Source organism: Cucurbita pepo, chromosome 2 (genome assembly GCF_057944985.1).
Source record: "Cucurbita pepo subsp. pepo isolate OVF chromosome 2, ASM5794498v1, whole genome shotgun sequence".
Classification (NCBI taxonomy): domain Eukaryota; kingdom Viridiplantae; phylum Streptophyta; class Magnoliopsida; order Cucurbitales; family Cucurbitaceae; genus Cucurbita; species Cucurbita pepo.
Genome location: NC_141799.1, coordinates 3,846,952 through 3,870,560, shown reverse-complemented (window position 1 = coordinate 3,870,560; position 23,609 = coordinate 3,846,952). Strand labels below are relative to the sequence as shown.

The 23,609-nt window shown below is 37.4% G+C and overlaps 2 protein-coding genes and 1 pseudogene across 4 annotated transcripts; 1 reads left to right on the top strand and 2 right to left on the bottom strand.

Moving 5' to 3' along the window:
- Nucleotides 1–5,667: 5,667 nt before the first annotated feature.
- LOC111788529 (uncharacterized) lies at nt 5,668–8,514 on the bottom strand. 2 transcript variants are annotated; one of them, XM_023668868.2, is made up of 3 exons: nt 8,329–8,514; nt 6,964–7,896; nt 5,668–5,985 (listed from the first exon to the last, which is right to left on the bottom strand). In XM_023668868.2, the coding sequence occupies exons 2-3, from the start codon at nt 7,868–7,870 to the stop codon at nt 5,954–5,956; spliced, it is 939 nt and encodes a 312-aa protein (XP_023524636.2). In that variant the 5' UTR covers nt 7,871–7,896; nt 8,329–8,514; the 3' UTR covers nt 5,668–5,953. The 2 variants fall into 2 exon arrangements, with proteins under 2 accessions (XP_023524636.2, XP_023524635.2); XM_023668867.2 differs by lacking the exon at nt 8,329–8,514 and adding an exon at nt 7,972–8,287.
- Nucleotides 8,515–9,508: 994 nt separating this feature from the next.
- Nucleotides 9,509–11,149, bottom strand: LOC111788527 (anthocyanidin 3-O-glucosyltransferase 2 pseudogene; annotated as a pseudogene).
- Nucleotides 11,150–11,824: 675 nt separating this feature from the next.
- LOC111788526 (putative phosphoinositide phosphatase SAC9) lies at nt 11,825–22,715 on the top strand. 2 transcript variants are annotated; one of them, XM_023668865.2, is made up of 12 exons: nt 11,825–12,596; nt 12,694–12,826; nt 12,990–14,206; nt 15,247–15,354; nt 15,512–15,682; nt 16,274–16,516; nt 16,966–17,397; nt 18,158–18,967; nt 19,868–20,065; nt 20,644–21,141; nt 21,249–21,479; nt 22,184–22,715. In XM_023668865.2, the coding sequence occupies exons 1-12, from the start codon at nt 11,973–11,975 to the stop codon at nt 22,457–22,459; spliced, it is 4,941 nt and encodes a 1,646-aa protein (XP_023524633.2). In that variant the 5' UTR covers nt 11,825–11,972; the 3' UTR covers nt 22,460–22,715. The 2 variants fall into 2 exon arrangements, with proteins under 2 accessions (XP_023524633.2, XP_086977636.1); XM_087121510.1 differs by having other exon boundaries at nt 12,455–12,596; nt 12,704–12,826.
- Nucleotides 22,716–23,609: the final 894 nt, after the last annotated feature.

Genomic DNA, 23,609 nt, shown 5'->3' with positions numbered 1-23,609 from the left:
CCCTTCATGATACATTTCAAGTCAAATTGCACTGACCAGATATGAACACAAAAGTTGTACGGAGTCATACACTCTAAGATTATAGAATGAAAGGCATACAATGAGAGTGAGGTAAAAGGGTTTAGAACGAGCGTACAACCACATACAAAACACCTTAGACAGATATGACCGTGACTTTTATCGTGAATTGAAATCACTCAATTACATTTTGAATGTTAATTTTTTTTTTTAACAATAAAAAAAAAAACTTAAATTCAATTATTATTTTTTAAAATTTAAAAACTAAAATAAATAATTTAAAATTTTAGATTTTTTTTTTAAATGTTTATATTATTAATATAAATAATAATTTTTAAATGTTAAATTTTTTAGTCATTATATCCTTAGCTCATCGCCTTTATTAAACATAAACATAGTCTAAATTCATTCATATAATTTTTTTTTTTTAATGTCGTTACAATAATAAATTATATTAATATATATATTATCAACTAATAATGTAATTTAAATTACCATCTTCATTTTTCATTTTTTTTTTAATTTACATGAGTATATATAAAAATTATGAGAAAAAATAAAAGCCGTAGTTGACTTGGAGAGCCGATGGAATCACGGAAATAAGGAGAATAAGCGCAAAAATCGCGTATAAATCGCCATAAGTAACATGGAAACTTCCTTAATTTAATATATATATACGTGTGTATATATATATATATATACACACGTATAAACTCATCATTTCCAATTATTTAAATTTAATATATATAATTATACAGATATATGAATATATTATATATTAGAAAGATAAAAAATTCAAGATAAATTTTACGTCGGGTTTTTAAAATATTTAAGATTTATGGGTGTTTTATTGACCAATGAGAAGAGTCGAAACTATGAGTCGCAGTCATTTGGGACCGAGTCATTCATGCTAAAAAGCTGTCACATGATAGATTGATAGACCCCGTCGTAGAAAATGGTTTAATTGTGATCTACCACAAATTGAAACGAGTGGATGAAATTTGTTCTTACATGGTCAACGAGATTAGATACATGGATATAATGTTTAATTTGATTTATAAAAAGTTTTGAAATAAAATAATGACGGAATATGATAGTGGAGACTATAGAGAAAAGGATTACGTTATTAATATGGCTGATTGAGCCCGTGACTTCGATTTCATTAATAATTCTTTCATCAATTGGTTAGGGAATAAGAATTATTATGTAATATCTAATATATATTATTTATATGATATGATTGATATAATTTGATGTCACATTCTCGAGTCAAAAAAATTCCTTTTTTTGTTCGTTTTCTTTTTTACACTCCTTTTAATGCAAATTTTAAATAAATATTCAATAATGACGCGGAAAAAGTCAGAAATTATAGTTAAAGGTGTTGAAGGGTTGGATTGGGTCGGGATAAGGTATTTTTTAGATCCAAACGTATGTTTTTTATTCAATTAACTCTTATTAAATAATAAACTCAGCTCAGTCGTACAATAAATATTTGGGTTGGGTTGGTTTGAACGGTTCGAATTATTCCTTAAATTAATATTTGTAATTTGATTTCTTTGATAAAATATATTTAAAATTTTTTAAAATTAATTTTTAAAGGTAATAATAAATTTGAATTAAGGGCCCAATTTATATAATTTTTTTAAAATATTATTATTAAAAAATAATAATATTTAAAAATAGAAATAGACAGCATCCAGCCATGCAATTTTTACAAGTGAATCCGTGATGTCGGCCATTCTCACCCATGATATTTTTTCTCTCTCTATCTGTGCCCCATGTTACGCCTTTATAATTCACAAGTAAGAAATTAAATTATATTTTATGTGAATAACATTATTTTTAAATATATATATATATATATATATATCTAAAATTTATTCGTCGATATTTTTTCATGTTGAACGAGTTCGCCTCGTAACCTCGGGCTCACCGCTTTCGCTCCTCTCCCTCTCGGTCTCACAGTTGAACTCCACCCCCACTGAGCCCCCGATGTCAGAGACAGGAGCCCCGGGTGTAGGTCCTGAGACGAAGGAAGGGCTCTTGCAGCGAATCAGAAGGTTGTTCTGGTAAAGGGGTACGAGGATCCCCGCTAAGCATTCACATATTTGAAAAATCAATCAATATCTACTCGTGTAATGGTCTAAGCCCAAAAGGGAAAGAGCATATCTGCTAGGGGAAGATTTCTACACCCTTATAAAATGTGGTTTGTTCTCCTCCCAACCAAGGGGGCCCAACGTCCTCGCTGACACTCTTTCCTTCCTCCAACCGATGTGGAACCGCCTCGTGTCTACTCCCCTTTAGGGAACAACGAGAAGGCTGGCACATCGTCCGATGTCTGGTTCTAATATCATTTGTAATGACCCAGATCCACCGCTAGCAAATATTGTCCTGTTTGGACTTTCCCTTTCATGCTTCCCCTCAAGGCTTTAAAACAGTCTGCTAGGGGAAGGTTTCCACACTCTTATAAATGGTGACTTATTCTCCTCTCCAACCAATATGGGACATCACATATTGTCCTCTTTTAGCTTTCCTTTTCAGACTTTCCGTAAAGGTTTTTAAAATCCGTCTTCTAGAGAGAGGTTTCAACACCTTTACAAAGGGTGTTTCGTTATCCTCTCCAACTGATATGAGATCTCATAATGTATGTATATGTATCGACTCTGAATCGCTCTTATTTATATGTAGTCATAATTCATTCATGTATATCTTTTTTACTCGAGTGTCACATTAATTATAGCTCAATACTTAAAGATATTCACAAACCTATCATAACGTGACAATTATTCTATATATATATATGTTTTTTTTTTTTTTTTTGTAATTTTTTCTTTATACGTCTAGCTGTATAAATTATCAATTATATCGTGACAGACTTTTAAAACAATTCTTCTTTTCTCGAGATATGAAGTTCAAAACCGAGCTCCTATATTGAAAGGACGAAATAAATAATTTAGCCTAAAATTTGTAGGTATATATATTTATTTATGTTGATTGGATTTGTTAATTATAAATGAGTTTACTAATTAATTCCACTAAAATTAGCAAGGCAACTTGTAGATGGGTGAAAATAAAAATAAATAAATAAAAAAAATTAAAAAAAGCCCATAATTCCACGTGGGTTATTATGAATAAAAGAAGAAAAAAAAAAGGAAAAAATCCAAAAGTAGAGTAAGGTTGTGATTGCTTGAAAATATGGCAATAAAAGTGGGGCCCACAAAAGAGGAATAATTAAAGCAAAAATAAATTCCAAAGGAAAAAAAACAAAAATATAAATTAATAATAATAATAATAAATAATAATAATAAATTAATTAATTGAATTTAAATTCAGAAATTTCAACTTGTTTATTGGATTTATTCATTTTTGTCAAATTTGGGGATTTTTTTTAATTACTATTATTTTGTCTTAATTGAAGAGGAAATTTCATCCATCCAAAAAAAAATCAACACATTTATGAATTTTTTTTAAAAAATAATAATAATTGTGAATTTGAGATTATATTTAAAAAAAAAACTAAATGTTTTAAAATTTTAAAAAAAATTTAAAGAACACGGGACTGAGTGTATTTTGTTGGTATAGATAGTAATTATCAATGTGTTTTAAATGTTTCTTAATCATAATTTTATATCGAACACTCTCATGTAGATGTGATCTTGACTCATTCATATATCATTTTTTGACTCGGGTATCAACGTCACAAAGAAAAAAAAAAATAGGGGAAAAATCAAAATTTACCTTAAACGTTCAATTCAGTTAAATTTTACTTTAGATCTGAATTTCGAATCGTTTGAATATATGTTCGAGGAATTTAATTATAAAAATGGAATGTTTAAAAAAATATATGTATGAAAGTTGTAAATGTTTGAAAATTGAAAGAAAATTGATAAAGAATTTGATAGAGATGATAGATAGAGAGAGTGCCAAACCATAAATTGATTTGATTACTTTGATTTTGACTTGAACTCATCACAAGATCTTCTCATTCTAGATTTGATTCTCTCTGTTCTTCTCAAACGAGATATCAATGTAAGAGCTCAAACGAGATATCGTTGTCAGCTACACGGTTTCTAAAACGTATTTGTTAGGAAAAGATTTCTGTGATGTCCGACATTGGTTGGGGAGGAGAACAAAACATCGTTTATAAGGGTGTGGAAACTTTCCCTAGCAGACGTGTTTTAAAGCCTTGAGGGGAAGTCCAAAGAGAACAATATCTGCTAGCGGTGGATCTGGATCGTTACATATTCGTTCTCCTCTCTAATCGATGTGGAATCTCATATTGAAAATCTAAAGTGTCACAATTGCACTTTGTTAAAACTCACAACGGGGTCGTCATTGGCACGGGTGACGTATGCTCAAACCTTCAGCTCCGATCCTAAGAAAAGAAATAATCGATTTTAAATAATGCTATAGGCTATAGCATAAAAGGCTATCAATTTGGGTTCTTTTTTAGTACTAAAAACTATTTTGAGTTTGATTTTGAAGAAATGGATGAATTTGGCTTAGAGTGTGGACAAAGCAAGAGAAATGATTTAATTTTTTTTAAAATTAGGTTGGCGTAATCAAGTGCTAAAATTCTTTACGACAAATATTTTATTGAAAAGTAGACGTTGTTTGGAACTTAGCTCGTTGGATTAAGTTGTCTTGTAACGAAACAAAGAAAGAAAGATAAATAGTTCATTGATAGAATTATCTTCTAAAATCAAAACGATCTAAAATTGAGGTATAGTTTAAATAAGAATTCAACGCTAAAAACATGAAATATAACCCTGTTTCTCGTGGCACCATTGTTTAATTTAAAACGTCTCTTAAATTTTCATGATAGGAAAAAATGACCAAAATACCCTCACATTTTATTTTGTTTCTACTACAGTCGTCACGGTGAGCACCACCACCGCTCATGTTGACGATTACTACCACCACCACTCATGTTGACGATTACTACCACCACCACCTCTAACGACCATTGCCCACCTCCGACAAACACTCCAATGACCATCACCTGATACCATTTTTAATGACCTTTGTGTTAGGATCGATACTAGTTGTTAGCTCTGATACCAATTGTTAGGATCGCTCAACAACGCACACACTCGATCAAGATAAACACAAATAACAAGAGAGAGAAAATATAATGAGGAATATTGGTTAAAGATTTTATTATTGATGACAGACATGTACAACAGAAGTCCAGATTGACAACACTGCCTAATGTTTTATTATTCCTAATGTTTTATTATTGATGACTTCAGGTATGTACAACAATAGAAACAACACTGCACGAGAAGTCCAGATTTACAACACTGCACGAGAAGTCCAGATTTACAACACTGTCTAATGGATATATATATATAGTTTCAATTTACTAAATATAGCTTACAAAGATTTATACCTCCCAAATATAATCTAACAAATATATCTTTATCAAAATCTTTACCACATTTCTCCGGTATATATTTCTATCATGTCTTTACGAAATATCTTCCAAATATATTTCTACCAGATCGAGGCATCAAGCTCCATATCTCAAAACTTTGCAGTAATGGTCAGTTAGTCATAGTGTTTTACATATAAATTGGAACTTATTAATTCACAGTAGCATTAACACAAACCTCTTTGAAAAAGGTAAGTAAACGTATAAATGCGTTAAACTTTAAACAATTTTTATTAAGAACATGCTTGAATTAAGAGGTAACCCAAACATACACTACTATTAATGGGAAAGGAATTGAAGTTAGAAGACAAAGAAACTTGATGGCTCCTTGATTGAGAAATACAGAGTATGATCATAGATCTCTAAGCCTGAAATTGAATCAGTCTAAGTCTGAAAATGAATGAGTAGAAAGGGAGATGGCACGGCAGCAGCACTTGGTTTGTTTGTTTATTCAAAATGTCAAAAATGGCGAACCAACTGTGTGTGTCTCCATTTCTAATCTCAAACGAGGACGAACTTACACCCTTCAAAACCTGCCACAATCAAGTCACTTTCAGTGAAAGAAAGTCTACTTGGAGAAGAAAGTATGCATATTTAAACGAAAATGACCAATAAAAACCTCATTGGAGGCCGACATAAGTGTTCTTTCTGTGAAAGTAAGAGAGAAAAACAAGAGATGTTTGGTGCTTGATTAAGTAACATTATCTCTATTATGGGCGCAGTTGATCTGTTTAAGTTTTTGGATCAAAGGAAGCAGCAAAGCTGATGGATGAGTAAACTTTAATGAAAAGATACAAAACAAAGTGTAATAGCCAAAGTCTGCTGATGGATGAGTAAACTTTAATGAAAAGATACAAAACAAAGTGTAATAGCCAAAGTCTACCACTAACAGATACGGTCTTTTTTAGGCTTTTCTTCGAGGTTTTTAAAACACTATGTTAAAGAGAGGTTTCCACACCCTTATAAAGAATACTTAGTTCTCCTTGCCAACCGATATGGGATCTCATAATCCACCCTCCTTCGAGTTCCAGAGTCTTCACTAGCACTTGTTCCCTTCTTTTATCGATGTGGGACCCCCCAATCCACCCCTTTCAGGGCCCAGCGTCCTTGCTGGCACACCAGCTCATGTCCACCCCCCTTCGGGGCTCAGCCTCCTCACTGACACATCGTCCAATGTCTGGCTTTGATACCATTTGTAACGGCCTAAGTCCACCACCCGTAGATATTGTCCTTTTTTGGTTTTCCCTTTCGGACTTCCTCTCAAAGGTTTTAAAACTTGTCTCCTAGGGAAAGGTTCCACATCCTTATAAAGAATATTTAATTCTCCTACCAACGTGAGATCTCACACCAATGGTTGGACCACTAGATACTAATAGTTTCCTTTTAAGTGACGCGTTTTCTTTGAAGTCTAATTTATTCAATTACGTGCAAGGAAAGCAGGGGTGGATGGTGCTTGAGATTGTGTGCAAATTTGAAAAGACGTGATGGAAACAGGCGAGCGGTGAACTTACTTGGATCCACAGTTACAAGCATGGCAGTCCCTCCAAAGTCACAGGTGCCACCAGTGGCCTTAGTGTTCTGCCAATAGCTATTGAAAGCATACGAGGCGTGTGCCAGAACAGTGTCAGGTTCATAGCAATGCTCATTAGGCTGAATGGATTTGCAGTCGGCACCTGACCCACAAGCATAATCCATCGCCTGTTGAATTATTGGATCAGGTACAGTGGGCTTAGCCACGCACCATGCTGCACCAGAGGAAATTGGCTTCCCTCCATGTGATGCAGGAGGTGGACCAGATGGGGGAGGGAGCACTACTGGTGGCAGAAACACTGGTGGGCTCAGCCCATAACTGGGTGGCCCAGAAGCATGTTTAGGTGGGCTAGGCCCATAGTGGTGAGGTGGGCTTGGAGGCCCAGTTGGTGGGGTGGGGCTGGAAACGTTCCCCGGAGGATATGGAGCTAATGGGGTTAAAGGGACTAACGGGATTATGGGACTGATGGTGGGTGTGGTTTGTGGTGGAGGGGGGGTTATGGGAATGATGCTGGGTGGGGTTGGTGGTGGTGGGCTTCGGCTTCTAGTAGGGACATTGGGCTGAGAAGCTGGCGGTGGTGGGGGCATGTGGGAGGAATAGATCATCCCAGATGGCGGCGGAGGTGGCAGACCACCTGCCGGTCGTGGTGGTGATGGCGACTGAGGAGTATAGGGCGGTGCCTCTTCACAGAAAGGAGGAGAGTTTTCCGGCAATGGGGATGGTCCAAGTGAATCAAAAGGAGGCAGAGAGAATGGAGAGTTAATACTAACAGCATTTGGTTCAACATTCAAGTATTTCAATTGGGGTTTTGAAATCAACCCCTCTTGAATTTGAAGTTTCACCTTCTTCAAGGACTCACGGGATGAGCTTCCACTGATTCCAAACATCAATCTTCTCGAGTGAATCCCAACATCTGCAAGAGAAGAACAGTCTCATGAACACTTCACAAAACAGGCAGAATTTGATATCATGAAACATAACTAATTACCACTTGGAACAGCCACAACAGTGGATGCAAACGCAATAGAAAAGCAAACTAAGACAACACGCAACCTCTCCATTGCTCAATAAGCACTCCAAATGAATTAATCTCTATGCGGCATTTATACAAACACTTAGCGGGTGCGAAAACCAAAATGAAAAGCGTGGGAGGAAAGCTGAGGCACCCATGAAAGAATAAAGAATCACTCATTCAACAGTACACTCACTCAGTTCAGTGAGTGAGAGTGAGATGTAATTCAATGCAGACGACATGAAAGTGCAGAACTTTGCCGGCCTGTAACAAAATCGGTATAGATTCTTGCTTGACAGAGGAGGAAGATGAAGAAATTGGAGATTTGGATACCTTTTTTGTTGCTTGCTTTCTACTCAAAGAGCATTGCCGTCTCTATCTGAATCAGTGATTCGCGCTTTTCCCAAGTTCGCATTGCTGAAATTTTTTTTCGCCTTGAATCAGTTCCTTTAGAACGGTGCTGTTGCTTCTCTTTTAAGTCGCTCAAAGAGAGGTTTTGTTTGTTGAAGCTTCAATTTTTAAATTTCAATTTAATGATTTTTTTAAAATTTAAATTAAATGTTTTTTTTTTTTTAAGAATCTTCTTAAACATCTCAAATGTGTTTTCTTTGTCTACTACGTGTTGTCTATAGTTATATGTCCGTTTGGAACCCCTTTTACTTGTTTTTCACGTGTAGTTAAGTCTTTACCATTCATGTCATATCAGTACGAGTGTAAATGATTGTTTACCAAAATCACGTCTACACCGATCAGAACTAAAATGCTCCAAAATGTACGGCAGGGGATTAAGTGCTATTGTGATATCAGAGGTGGTCAACCATGGATTTGACTTTTTGGCTCGAGTCTCCTCGCTTCGGTTCGTTGTAGTGACCCAATTTCTCTTATGATATTAGCCGTGTTGTAGGCTAATTGTATGGAGCCTAATTTGAGAGTAAGCTTTTGGATTTTAGTTGTCTATTTTTTAAGAAATTTTGTGATATTCTCTTTTGAACATCAATTCTTTGGGAGTCCTTTCGACATTTCGAGGTAGGCCTCAAATTATTCCTATGATTGCTATTAGACCCCGAGCGGATTATTCTAGTCTTCCAAAGGGTTGGTTTGTCCTTTGAATTCTATATTTTGGGAGAAACTTTATGATTCAAAGGTGATTCTTGGACTATCCCTAAAATTATTAGTTTTTCTATGTTGTAAGATTATCCCTAAAACGTCTGTTACGAAGAGCTTTCCACACCTTTATAAAGGGTGTTTCGTTCTCCTCCTTGATGTGGGATATCACAATTCACTCCCTTTAGGGCCCAGCGTCCTTGCTGACACTCGTTTCTTTCTCCAATCAATGTGGGACAGACCCCGTTAAATCTATCTCCCTTTGGGGCTAGTGTCCTTATTAGCACACTGCCTTGTGTCTACCCTTTCAGAGAAGAGCCTCCTCGCTGGCACATCACCCGTTGTCTGGTTCTGACACCATTTGTAACAGGCCAAACCCACCGCTAGCAAATATTGTTCTCTATCACAATTAGTTTCAATCTTCTTGGATATTAAGATCTTACAACGTACACACTCGATCTAAATGAAAAACATATATAGAAATACCGAAAATTCGAGCTAAAGAAAAGTAGCCATCATGTTATCAATGAGATTCCCAAATGAAGTGTAAGAAGAACCACCATGAACAAGAGCTTCTCTACTCTTCTCACTAGCTTCTTTCATTCTCTTCCTCATCTCCTCTGCATCATCGCCGTCGATCAAGCATCGAACGGCTCTGTCGATCTGATCGGCACTCACCAGATATCCACAGTCCCTATGGTAATCAATCTTCATCTCCACCGCTAAACCCAGTTCTCTAACCAGCTCGAACGCGTTTATCTGCTGCTCGGCGTACTGTGGCCAAGCTGCGAGCGGCACGGCGTGCCAAATGCTCTCCAAAATGGAGTTCCATCCGCAGTGTGAAACGAACCCTCCAATGGCTCTGTGGGCTAAAACATCCACTTGCCGAACCCACCCACATACTCTCCCTTTCCCCTTAACCCTTTCCTGGAATCCCGCCGGCAAGACGTCGTCAACATCGGCGTAATCAGACGGTGGCTCGAGTTGCTTGTGCGGCGGAGGTGGGCTACGCAGAGACCAGAGGAACCTGACTCCGCTACTCTCGAGCCCATTTGCAATTTCCATGACTTGGGGTTGGCTGAAACATCCCCAACTACCGAAGCACAAGAACACCACCGACGACGGCGGTTGATTATCAAGCCAACCCTTGATTTCCCTGCTCTGTTTTTCATCTGGGGTTGGCCGGTTTTCGCTTTCCAGGTCGAGCACCGGCCCCACCGTGTAGATCGGAGGGATCCCATCTTCAGAGAGTGAATTCCAAACAGAGGGTTGATGAAGCTCGGCGAAGGTATTGATGATAATTCCTTTAGATTCCTTCAATTTCCGAGCTTGTTTCGCCATGGAACTGAATCCGCCGTCGCCGTTAAACGCAAATTGAGGCAGAGATCCCATCGGAACAGAGTCGGTGAAACAGGGGATGATTGAATCGGCTTCCGATTTGTCGAATTCAACACCGACTAATCGATCTCGGGCTTCGAGATGAAACATCAATCCGAGAAATCCAGCGCCGGAAGTGAGGAAGATGTACGAATTGATGCCAAGTTCATCGCCGACATCGATCATGGAAGTGCAGAAGACATCAAGAACCAAGCCAGCAACCGGCACAGCAAGGTCAACAATGGCGTTTTTAACCAAAGATTTATAGCTCTCAACATAGAGAGAGAAGTAATTCTCAACGGATTTGTGTAAGATTTGAATGGGAGGAGGATCGGGGGGGCAGGGGAGATGAATATAGCGAATGCGCGGCGTGGAGGTAGGCGGCGGCGGATCGGAGTTTCCAGCCGTCGGCGTCAGGGCAAATGGGGGTTTCATGAGGAGAATGGTGGCGGAGAATCGGTGGTCGCGATCGAGAAACTGAGTGATGAACTTGAGGGTGGAGACAAGGTGACCGACTCCCAGTGACGGCAAGAAAACCAGCTCCGCCGTCTCCATGTCGATGAAAGTCAACGGAACAGGGAATGGATCGTGTTCTTGTCTACCATTTAATGTTCCAATACTTATCCAAAAATATATAGATGTTTCTAATAATTATTAAATACAAATGTGAAAATAAAATATTTTTATAATTTTTCTTTTCTATATCTAACATCACGAATAATTAATAGGCCGAGATGCAAAAATACCTATCGATAATGAAAATCCAAAGTTACTGTTCTTTGTTTCTTCGTAAAAATTTATTAAAGTTGTACCATCATGTTATTGTACGGTAGATCTACAAGTTTTTTATGTGTTGGTAGATGAAAGTCCCACGTCACGTCAGCTAATTTAGGGAATGATCACGAGTTTATAATCAAATAATATTATCTCCATTGTAACGAGACATTTTGGGAAGCCCTAAGCAAAGTCACGAGAGCTTATGCTTAGGACAATATCATACCATTGTCGAGGGAGGGTAGTGTTCATCTAACATAGTATCAGAGTCATGCCCTAAATTTAGGCATGTCAAACAAAGGAGTCGAGCCTCGATTAGGGGGGAGGGGTTCGTGGATGAAAGTCTCAAACTCTATAGGTTCGAGGTGAGCCGTGCAATTTTGTCAATTATATATATAATCTTTTATGTTTAATTAAATCTTTGTGTTAGTTAAACTAAGGTCAACTATAGCGAGAGTCAAGGATCTAACGATCAAATTTTGAGATAAAAAAATATTTTTAAATTTTTTATTTTTTAAAAATATATATAATCAAATATTTGTCGTTATAATTTAAATTAAAAAAAAAAAAAAAAAAAAAAAAAAAGAAGAATGGAAAATCCATCTTTCTCTCTGGGCTCTCTGTTCCTGACTGGTTTGTCATCCGTATGTGGCCGATCCGATCAATTCGATTGAATCTGATCAAAATTCTTGGGATCGGTCCGGCAAGATTTATCGCCGCCGATGGCGTTTTCACCCACAGCCGGTGGAGGAAGTTCCAGAGACACATCTATTGTCGTTCTCACACTTGAATCAGGGGAAGTCTATGTAGTTGCAAGTTTGTATTCGAGGAACGACACCCAGCTGATCTACATCGATCCCACCACCGGCGCTCTTCGCTACCATGCGAAGTCCGGACTGGATGTCTTCAAGTCCGAGTCCCAGGCAATCGATTTCGTTACCAAGGGATCGCGATGGCTCTGTAAGTCCTCCGTCCAAGCTAGAGCGCTTTTAGGATACGTTGCCGTGGGTGGAACTGGTTTACTCTTTGTTGCCACCAAACTTTCCATCAGTATACCGAATTTGCCCGGTGGAGGATGTATTTTCACGGTGCTGGAGAGTCAGTGCATCAAGGTTCCGCTGCAGAATCCGCAGGTTCAGGGGAAGGGCGAGCTGAAGAACGTGCAGGAATTGGCTGAGGCTGATATTGAGGGGAAACACTACTTTTGTGAATCGAGGGACATCACGAGACCGTTCCCTAGCCGGATGCCGGTGGGCAACCCCGACGAAGAGTTCGTTTGGAACTGTTGGTTGTCGATGGCCTTCAAGAACATTGGGCTGCCATATCATTGCGTTGCGCTTCTCCAGGTTTTGCTTTGCGCTTAATTTATCTCATCATCGTAATCTTGGCATGTCATAAATTGGCAGTTTTTGGAGTGTTGTCTTAGTGGATAATATTGTGTAGGGGTTTGCAGAGTGTCGAAGTTTTGGTAGTTCTGGTCAGATGGAAGGGTTTGTCGCACTTATTGCTCGTCGAAGCCGGCTGCATCCGGGCACTCGATATTTGGCCAGGGGGTTAAATGCATGCTTCAGCACAGGTAATTAATGTGGCGTTTGATCATTACTGGAAAAGAATTCATTTCCCATTGTTGAAATTCTTCCATATCGTGATAATTCCCACTGTTTGTTCATTCGTTCATTTCCTGTTTTGGATAAGAAACATGTTTAATTGTCAAGTTACAAATGCTCCAAATCTGGCAGGAAACGAGGTTGAATGTGAGCAACTGGTATGGATACCTAAAAAGGCAGGTCAGAGCACTCCTTTTAACACGTACCTTTGGCGACGGGGCACCATTCCAATTTGGTGGGGTGCAGAGCTGAAGATCACTGCTGCAGAAGCAGAAATACATGTTTCTGATTGTGATCCTTATAAAGGAAGCGTACAATACTATCAGAGGTTGAATAAGAGATATGAAGCTGGGAATATCGATGTTGTCGGTGAAGGAAATCAGGACAAAAAGGCTTTGGTTCCTATAGTTTGCATAAATTTGCTTAGGAATGGAGAAGGAAAATCAGAATCAGTTTTAGTTCAGCACTTTGAGGAATCAATGAGTTATATTAAATCAACGGGTAAACTTCCGAATACTCGAATCCATTTAGTAAATTATGATTGGCATGCAAGTACAAAGTTAAAGGGTGAACAGGAAACAATTGAAGGGCTGTGGAAGCTCCTAAAAGGACCTACTATATCAATAGGTGTTTCTGAAGGGGATTATTTACCATCCCGCTTACAGAGTACGGATTATAGGGGCGAAATCATACATAATGATGACTTTGAAGGTGATTTTTGCATAAGGTCACATCAAAATGGAGTGATACGATATAACTGTGCCGATTCTTTGGATAGAACCAATGCTGCTAGTTTTTTTGGGGCTCTCCAAGTCTTCATGGAGCAATGCAGGCGGCTAGGGATATCTTTAGATAATGACTATGGAATGGGTTACCGTTCAATGGATGCCCACAGTGGATATACAGCTCCACTGCCACCAGGGTGGGAAAAAAGGAGTGATGCTGTGACAGGGAAAACCTATTATATTGATCATAATACGAGGACCACAACATGGACACATCCTTTTCCTGATAAACCTTGGAAAAGATTTGATATGACATTTGAAGAATTCAAGAAATCAACAATTTTATTTCCCATTTCTCAGCTAGCAGATTTGTTTTTGCTTGCCGGGGATATTCATGCCACCCTTTATACTGGTTCCAGAGCTATGCATAGCCAAATCCTTAACATATTCAATGAAGAAGCAGGAAAATTTACACAATTTTCCGCTGCACAAAACATGAAAATTACTTTGCAGAGAAGATATAAAAATGCAGTTGTTGACAGCTCTCGACAAAAGCAGCTGGAGATGTTTCTTGGGATGAAGCTTTTCAAACATCTTCCATCAATACCTATTCAGCCTCTTCATGTATGTTTTTGAAAATTTTCTGGACGATTTGGTCTTTACCTAGCAATTGGAGAATTATGACGCATACATGCATTTCGTTTTACATTGAAAATAAATTCTTTCATATAACAAAGAATCAAGAGCATATTTGGTAATTATTTATCTATTTTTCTTCTTTGGGGATGGAGGGTATGGAAGTCCCATGGTTTTATTGTGCCTTTCATGGTACATGAATATTTTCCTATTTATAAAATATTATTTTATTTGCTTGGGTAGTGTTTTTTTGTTAAAAGGTGGAATGAAATAATTAATACCCAGTAGAATTTGATTTTTCAACAATTTAGTGTAAGCTGAACAGAACTCTTTGCATGTGGTCATTTTATTATAAATGGATAGGATTTCTAAATTGTTTCTTATATCAAAAGGAATAGGCGTCTTAAGACAGTTGATAACAAGGCGTATAGTCTCTATATTGTTTTACTTGCATGATGTTGAGGTCGGTTAAGGGCCTTTGGATTCAACAGAGATATCATGAGTTCAAGTTGACATTGGAGCTCTATCATGGATTGAATATCACAAAAATTCTTAGATTCCAGCTTTTGAAGCCTCAAACAGTTGTACTGGTTTTGAACCTGGTGAACATAGAAAGCCCCTAAATTTGAGGCCAATGGATGTAATATGATTTATAATCTTTTTTAAGCATTGATTCATCTTAAACTATAAGTACGAGAGATGATTTTCACCTCATGTTTAGTGATGACGATGGCACTGGTTATCCAAATGTTATTGGCTTTAAAGAGAAGTTCCATTATTTAGGCTGCCTCCTTTTGTGAGTTTATGAGCCTCTTCGTGGGACTCTTATCGTTAAAGAGGAGTATGTGTTGTAGCTACTCCTAGTCTACCAGGTTAACTTTTTTCCTGTTTGATATTTCATATCCTGGCTCAAGTATTGCATTATGTCCTTTGGTTATTGTCCTTGTACTGCATATATGGTTACCACATGTTACTTATGCTCTACTTTTCTGTTTAGTTGTGTTGATTAACAACATGGATTGGCGTAGGTACTCACGCGAGCATCCAGTTTTTTACTTAAACCTATCACCAACATGTACCCAAACTCTAATGGTGGATCTGGTCTTCTGAGTTTTAAGAAGAAAAGCGAGATCTGGGTACTGGAAATTCTTTTCTTATCTGAATCATATGTCTGATGGAAACATGATACCTGTTCAAATTTCTTATTATCCTTGCTGCTTGAGAAACTTTATGAATTGTGATTGGTCTTGCTTGCTGCCTTTTCATGAGATAATTGTGTTCTTTGTCCTACAGGTCTTTCCGCAGAATGATGATGTCGTTGAACTGTTCATTTATCTAACTGAGCCTTGCCATGTCTGTCAGCTTCTTCTTACTGTATCTCATGGTGCAGATGACTTGACTTATCCTGCCACCGTTGATGTAAGGACTGGCCGTAATTTTGATGGGCTAAAACTAATTCTTGAGGTTTGTATGCTCTTCAAAACTTTCCCTTCGTGCTTTATGATCATAGTGTTTCTCTTGTTCAATGTCAGGAGATGTAGAGGTACAGCTCTTTAGTTAGTGTGGTCGCATGAAGAAACTGTTTTGCCAGGCTGCTTATTCTTGTAACATTTGTTTTGTCAAAAAATGGAAAATCTTACTATTGATTACACTCAGTTACATATCATCGATAGATGTTTAATTGCATATTGGATCATTTGGGCGTTTTCCTTTTTGACAACATATTGCATTTACATGGAACACCAAAATGACCTTTCACATGGTCATTCAAGCCTATTCACACATGATTACGCTGTTCAACACTGCTACAATATATCATCTGCATACTGCTTCTAGTCCTAGCTTTTTTATTTTTTAAGCATGAATTTATTTAAATTCATGACAAATTATGTATCAGAATTACCCAATTTCACACAAAAGGCAACATACATGAAGTGACTGCACGTTCTGCCATCCATATTTTCCTACATACATGGACTGTTTGTATGTATGCAAATGGTTAATATTAACACGTGGTTATTGATGATCTTAAATAGCTTTGTTGGTTCTTTGCAGGGTGCTTCCATTCCTCAGTGTGAAAATGGGACAAACCTTGTAATAACCTTACCAGGGCAAATCAGTGCTGAGGATATGGCTATCACTGGGGCTGGTGCACGCCTCCATTCCCAAAATGCATCAACACTTCCATTATTATATGATTTTGAAGAACCAGAGGGTGAAGTGGACTTCCTTACTCGTGTCGTAGCTGTGACATTTTATACTGCTGATTCTGGGAGAAGTTCAATGACACTTGGTGAGGTGAGAAGTAATATTTCATTGAGCTACACAATCATTTTCTGGGGGCATCTTGATGAGTTTTTTTAGACCTGTAATATTTAACATGTAGTTCTCTAGATTCTGGCATAGATGTCATACTTCAATTTTTTCATTTCATTTGGCCTGTTTTTATTTTTATTTATATTTTTTTTTTCCCTGTCTTATTTCTTTATATCCTATTTCTTTTCTAGGATTAACGAAATTTTATTTGTAGCCAGCCTAATGTTACATTGACATATTTTGAGGAAGTTGACCTTTATTATTATTATTTCTTTTTTCTCAACTGGTATAATTTGCTAATTTACATCCTTAGGGTTCTCTGTCTCGCCCATCAGCTTTTTTTTTTTTTGGTTATTTTTTTGTCATTTAGGTTAGGATTTGCTCTTACTTCTACTTCGTAACATATTTTATTTTGTTGGCTAATATTATAGATAGAGATCCTTGGAGCTTCTCTTCCTTGGAGTGGGGTGTTTTATGACGAAGGACCTGGTGCAAGATTAGCTCACCTCACTAAAAAGATTCATAAGGAAATCAACCAATTTTCTTCTGGTTCAGGAACCAAGCCATCTATGGCCCCTTCATTAAATGAGGATATTTCAAAATCAGTTAAAGCGAGTACTTCTGCAGATCCATCGGTTGACCTTTTGACCGGAGAAGTCACATTTTCAGATCCAATTTCACGACCAGTTAGTGAAACTGTTGTACATCAGGGGGAACCCTTACCTGGTCTTTTGGACCAGCATGTTGGATTTCATGGTGCTGAAACTGACCACAAAGTTTCCTCACCAGAAGATCCAAAGGTTACCGATAGTTGTTCCGAACAATACATAAACTGTCTCATATCCCTTGCAGGACCTCAGATGGTATGTTTCAATTTTTTATGTTTCGTCTGGTCATCATGACATCATTTAAATTAGAACGGTGCAATGTATAGATTTCAATTTTGAGCTGTATCAGAGTTGGCACAGATCATGGGCCAACCTACAAATTAAGTGATTGGCTAACATCAAAACTGGCTAACCAGAACGTAGATGATAGGAAGCAAATAAATGGATAATATAAGATAGTTCATCTGAACAAGTTGAGCAAAAATGAAAAGAAATAAAAATAAAGAAAAAATATATAAAGAAGGATAATGGGCCTCCAGCAATGCATAATGTTATATGAGAGCTGAATAGGAAAGTCCAGGGCAGCTTGCTGAGACAGTCAATTTGTTTGGAGTGAATTTTGGGTTGGTTATAAGAGGCAACAGATGTGGGGAAGGAAATTAGGATGAGGTTTTCAGCGAAGAATCAACAGGCAATAGTTTTTCTGAATCCCTCTCTGCACGTTGATTATTGAATTAGTGGTTTTTGAGTCGGTAAGAACTAGGAAATTCTTGCTACGATAGGTAGTGGTAATAGCTTTTTAAGCAAGAAAGTGACTTTGGGTTGCTTTGAAGTTTCAAGTACAAGATCTGTGAGTAATGGTTGGCCATGTCATTATTTGGGTGGTATGTGCCTAAAAGGATGGATTATGACGATCACTTTTAATAGAAGAATGAAGATGATTTAATCATCTAGTATTCTTATTCTGATCCTAATATATCATATTTAGACAGATAATATTTATGCAATAATGCAGGAAAAGAGGCTCAGCTTTCAAGAAGCCATGAAGCTTGAAATTAAGCGCCTCCGGCTAAATCTTTCAGCTGCCGAGAGGGATAGAGCATTATTATCAACTGGAACTGATCCTGCTACTATAAATCCAAATCTATTGCTCGATGAAATTTATATTGGAAGGTTATGCAGACTGGCGAACAACCTTGCATTAGTTGGACACACTTATCTGGAAGACAAAACTGCTGCTGCTATTGGTCTTGATAAAATTGATGATCTTGTGGATTTCTGGAACATCACGGAAATTGGAGAGATCTGTTCTGGTGGAACCTGTGAGGTGCTTGCTGAAATTAATACACCAGTTCAATTTCCCTCTAAAGCATCTTTAATGGGAGCTCCCCAGCCTGTCTTGTTATGCTCGCAATGCCGAAGAAAGGTTTGTAAAGTATGCTGTGCTGGGAGAGGGGCTCAACTACTTACAAGCTATAGCCCACGAGAAGTCTCAAACTACAGCCAGGGAGGATCTGGTCATGGGAGCCGAATTGATATCTCGAATGGTTTGGATGGTCTTGTCTGTAAGAGCTGCTGTCCCAACATTTTGCTTGATGCATTGATCTTGGACTATGTAAGGGTATTAATTAGTGGACGAAGAATTGCTCGTGCCGATGATGCTGCATATGGAGCTCTGAACCAGGTGATTGGATCATCATTTGGGGATTGGCTTTCTGGAAAGAATCTGCGGTATGCTGGCCAACGAGTAAATAAGGTCCTTAGAAAACTGCTTAATGGAGAAGAGTCTGTTGCTGAATTTCCATTTGCCAGCCTTTTGCACTTGGTAATGTTCTGATTCTTACATACGCACAAGTTTTTTTTTTCTGTCATGTGCGCTGCATATGATTTTCTCATTTAAGAATATAACTATGAGATTATATTTTATATTTTTCTTTTAGAGCTAAGTTAGAAAACTATAATATTCACAAAAGTACTTGCAATATTTATTCCTGAAAAAGTGATGATGTTACAATTAGGAGTAGAAGAATAAAAAATGTATTTTGGGTGGAGAAATGGTTGATTGAGGGGTGTTTGGCAACTTAAATTACCAATATATATTGTAAAAATCTTTATTTGTCGCCATTGCATTTTCAAAAAGTTCACGCTGAGGGTAGCTCTACTGTGATGGACAACTCACCTTAATGGAAAAGTTCTGGTCCCCAAAGATCATGCTAGGAGCCATTGCAAATCTATGGCCTCTTACAAAAGCTTGGTGGACATTACTTTTGATTTTAAACTTGGCAATGAAAAGGGAACCAAATTTTGGTAGGATGTCCTGGTTGGTGACGAATCACCTGAAGATCTTTTTGCTAGACATGCAATAGAAGTTATTAGAAATTTATTTGAATTTTCGGAATTCATCGGCATTGATATCATTCCATAAAAGGCTGGTGGCTTATCCTTTTGTTCATGACAAAGTTAGTACACTGCCTTCTGAATTTGGTACTGTTATCGGTTCCATTTTGCTACTTACCTTACATTCTCGAAGACACAGAATGGAATGTGATTTTATTTTTAAAAATTAACTCTCTTTTAGAAAAGACATTTCAAGATACTCTAATGTTTTTATCTCTTGAAAATTGTCTGATATTATTCCAAGAATTGTGTCATCCAACTCGCAAAAGTTTTCCATTTAGTTGTCTTTGTAATTTATAATAATTTGCAGGGTTTTGCGTAATTGTAGGTTGAAACAGCAGCAGATTCTGCACCAGCCTTGTCATTGCTTGCTCCCTTAGGTTCTGGTTCGTTTTCTTCATATTGGAAAGCTCCTCCCAACACAACCTCTGCTGAATTTGTTATTGTTCTTGGTTCCATTTCTGATGTTAGTAGTGTCATCATGATTGTGAGCCCGTGTGGGTACTCTGCAGGAGATACTCCAATTGTAAGTACTAACATTTGCGTGCTTAATATGCTTCTTTAGGAGATATTCCAATTGCAAGTACTAACATTTGCGTGCTTAATATGCTTCTTTTTTAGTGTGTTGGTAGTCAATGTGCTTGTTATTAGAGCCTACATAGACATAAGAGTGTAAGTATTCCAGAAATGTATCTTGCAAGCATAGCAGGGATAGTTGAATAAGTCACTGCAGGATCATCATGGATGGTGTTCAAGAACAAAAAAATCATTTTAACTGAATATTATTTCATGGCAGATATAACCTTTGCTATGTGTAAGTCATAGTTTTTGACGTGTCGACTTGTTTTACTTGAATCAGTCTGCGATTTTTTGTAACTTTGCATTTTGTGTCAAATACAACTTTCTAGCACCGGGAACATTTGCGTTCATGTCTTATTAGACTTTTTTGCTCGTGCACATTATGTTTTCGTCGACTTGAATAAACAAAAAATGAGACGACACATCTCTACAGGGGGTAGATTTGAACCATGAATTTAGAATATATTATTACAATGCTTTGAAATCTTGCTGGATATTGAAACTTGTACCCTTCTCTCATATCAGGTACAAATTTGGGCGAGTAATTTTATTCACAGGGAAGAACGGTCATATATTGGAAAGTGGGATGTTCAATCCTTGATTCCATCTTCATTTGATTTTTGTGGACCAGAAAGAAAACACAGCGAGGATGCAGCACCTAGACATGTCCGGTTTACCTTTAAAAGCCCTGTTAGATGCCGCATCATTTGGATGACGCTACGCCTCCAACGCGCTGGTTCCAGTTCTTTTAATTTTATGAAAAATTTTGACCTCTTGTCTCTTCTAGATGAAAATCCTGTTGCCCCAGTTAATCCACAAGTTAATCGACGTGCCTCGTTAGGATCCTTTGGATCCTTTGGAGGATCGAGTGAAGCTATTCCTTGTCTCCACGCTAAACGAATCATCGTAGTCGGAATCCCAGCGAGAAAAGAGATAGCCCTTGAATCATCATCAGACTCTGATCAAGTGACTAATACTGACAGGTCCTGGTTGGAGAGAGCCCCTCAATTAAGGAGATTCAAGGTAGAAATTCTTCTCTTGTGGGTGTTCTATAATCTCTAGTCTCTGTGGCATTTGTCAAAATTCCTCCCATACTAATTTGCTGTTAACTGTCTTTTTGTTTTCTTTAGGTTCCAATTGAAGCTGAAAGGGTTATGGACAACGATATTGTCATGGAACAGTATCTATCTCCAGCTTGCCCAATGATTGCTGGGTTTCGTCTGGAGGCTTTCGGTGCAATAAAACCTCGAGTTACCCATTCACCTTTTTCAGATGAACAAGTCTGGGATGCCTCGGTTACATTTTTAGAAGATCGACACATCTATCCTGCTGTAATATATCTACAAGTTTCCGTTATTCAGGTAACTAGTAGTCTTTGTTTTATGTTGTTCATATAATAAATAGTTTTTGTGTAACAGTCCAAGTCCACCTCCGGCAGATTGTCCTCTTTGAGCTTTCCCTTTTGAGCTTCCCTCTAAAGTTTTAAAACACGTCTGCTAGGGAGAGGTTTTCACACCTTTATAAAGAATGTTTCGTTCCCCTCTCCAACCGACGTGGAATCTCACACTTTGTTTAGTATACAACTTTAGCATAAAAACTGTATTGGCCCAAGCCACCGCTAGCAGATACTGTCCTCTTTGGGCTTTCCCTTTCGGGCTTCCCCTCAAGGTTTGAAAACGCGTTTGTTAGGGAAAGGTTTCCACACCCTTATAAATGGTGTTTCGTTCTCCTCCCCAACCAACGTGGGATATCACAAAAACATACGTAGCTAGGATACAATCCATTAACTGTTTTCCATGGACAACAACTACGTGCAGAAGGATCCTATTTTCTCATTTCTCAGCACGGTTTCCGTCTCGAACAAAATTTTCATTCTGATGTTTAGTTTATTTAGCTCTTTTTGAATCTCTCAAATAAGGAAAGCAGATACTCTCGCAAGAATTGTCTAATTTGGGCGATTCTCATCTGATGCTGAGTATCTTTGTTCAAGGGCACTGATTATATTTTTTCCTGGAAAGTTACTTTAGTATTTCAATCATGCTTATAGTTAACATGACATTTACAGGAGCCCAATAATGAAGTAACTATTGCCGAGTACCGACTACCAGAAGCGAAAGCAGGAACAGGATTTTACTTCGATTTGCCTAGACCTGTACAAACGAGAAGAATTATATTCAAACTTCTCGGCGATGTTGCAGCGTTTTCCGATGACCCAGCTGAACAAGACGATTCTGGATTTCGGGTTTTTGCAGCAGGGTTGTCTTTGTCTAATAGAATTAAGCTTTTTTACTATGCAGATCCTTATGAACTTGGAAAATGGGCAAGTCTTTCAGCTGTTTGATGCTCGGACGTTGCTCTTACTGCGAGGAGAAAAGAAAACAAAAGGTAAAGGTAAAGGTAATTAATTATGTTATTTGATTCCATTCTTTGTTGTAATGCCAATATATGTAACTCAATATTCTTTTACATAATAATACCAAATTTTAGGAACTTAGAAGAAAAGTTCTCTTTCCTGCTGGAATAGGTATTTGTGTATATACAAATCTCAAGATTTTTGATCCTTTTGAGTTGGGAATGAGTAAGAAAAAGCTTGTTTAGTGGTCTTGTGTGGCGTTTGATGTTCGTTTATGTTCTAGGTAGTAAAACAATACGTAGAGTGAAGCGTGGAGAATTCGAACTTCTGACATTTATGTTAAAGATGCTTACTTTATTTGAGCTTGTAAAAAAATTCTCGGTTTGTATATTTATTTATTAAGATCTAACGTTTATCTAGTTTCGTCTGTTTAAAGGTGTGAGATTTAGAATGAGTATAACCCACTTAGCACCTATTCACGTGTCATCTTTTCGCCTAATCTTTGACAAAAACGTCATCTACTCTAAAACCATAGAGAGAATGGTTTCATTAGGAATTAGGTTGGAAAGCTTTTCAAAGCTAACTCAACAACCTCAAATTATTTAGTCATATCTCTCGTCCATGACCATTTCATCAATATGCACAGATTTCTAGAAGCATACTCAAAAGATCAACCCAGTTGAGTTTTCACTATTATTTGAATGTACTACCAATATGCATCACCATAATATAATCGATTGCAGCTTATTATCAGTCGATGAAGACCGAAAATTGAATCTACGATAAGATTTAGGAGCTTCGATCGAAAACGATGGGAATTATCAATAAAAAAAACCTACGATGAATAAACTACAACGACAATTGCAATTATTATTTATTATTAGTTGTTATATTAGTGATTACAAAAGAACAAACACATAAAACAACATTCTCTTCATTAATCTAAACAAAAAAATAAGGAAAGCCACCACATCTCTGACATCTTTTGTTGCCTTTTTTGTGTTCTGTCTTATTCCTATTCCAAACAGAAAATAAGAAAATAAAACATAATTCATAAATGTATATAAAATATAAATGTTTAGAAATATAACGTTCGAAAAATGTTGTCGGAATTTCATATAAATAAAATATTTTGAAC

Excerpts from the sequence above, each read along its gene's own strand:
- LOC111788529 (XM_023668867.2), bottom strand. The coding sequence starts at position 8,044 with ATGGAGAGGTTGCGTGTTGTCTTAGTTTGCTTTTCTATTGCGTTTGCA. Across the intron at positions 7,897-7,971 it reads TGTTGTGGCTGTTCCAAGTG|ATGTTGGGATTCACTCGAGA; the intron begins GTAATTAGTTAT and ends CTTCTCTTGCAG. Across the intron at positions 5,986-6,963 it reads GCTTGTAACTGTGGATCCAA|GTTTTGAAGGGTGTAAGTTC; the intron begins GTAAGTTCACCG and ends TGATTGTGGCAG.
- LOC111788526 (XM_023668865.2), top strand. The coding sequence starts at position 11,973 with ATGGCGTTTTCACCCACAGCCGGTGGAGGAAGTTCCAGAGACACATCT. Across the intron at positions 12,597-12,693 it reads ATTGCGTTGCGCTTCTCCAG|GGGTTTGCAGAGTGTCGAAG; the intron begins GTTTTGCTTTGC and ends AATATTGTGTAG. Across the intron at positions 15,683-16,273 it reads GGCTAAAACTAATTCTTGAG|GGTGCTTCCATTCCTCAGTG; the intron begins GTTTGTATGCTC and ends GGTTCTTTGCAG.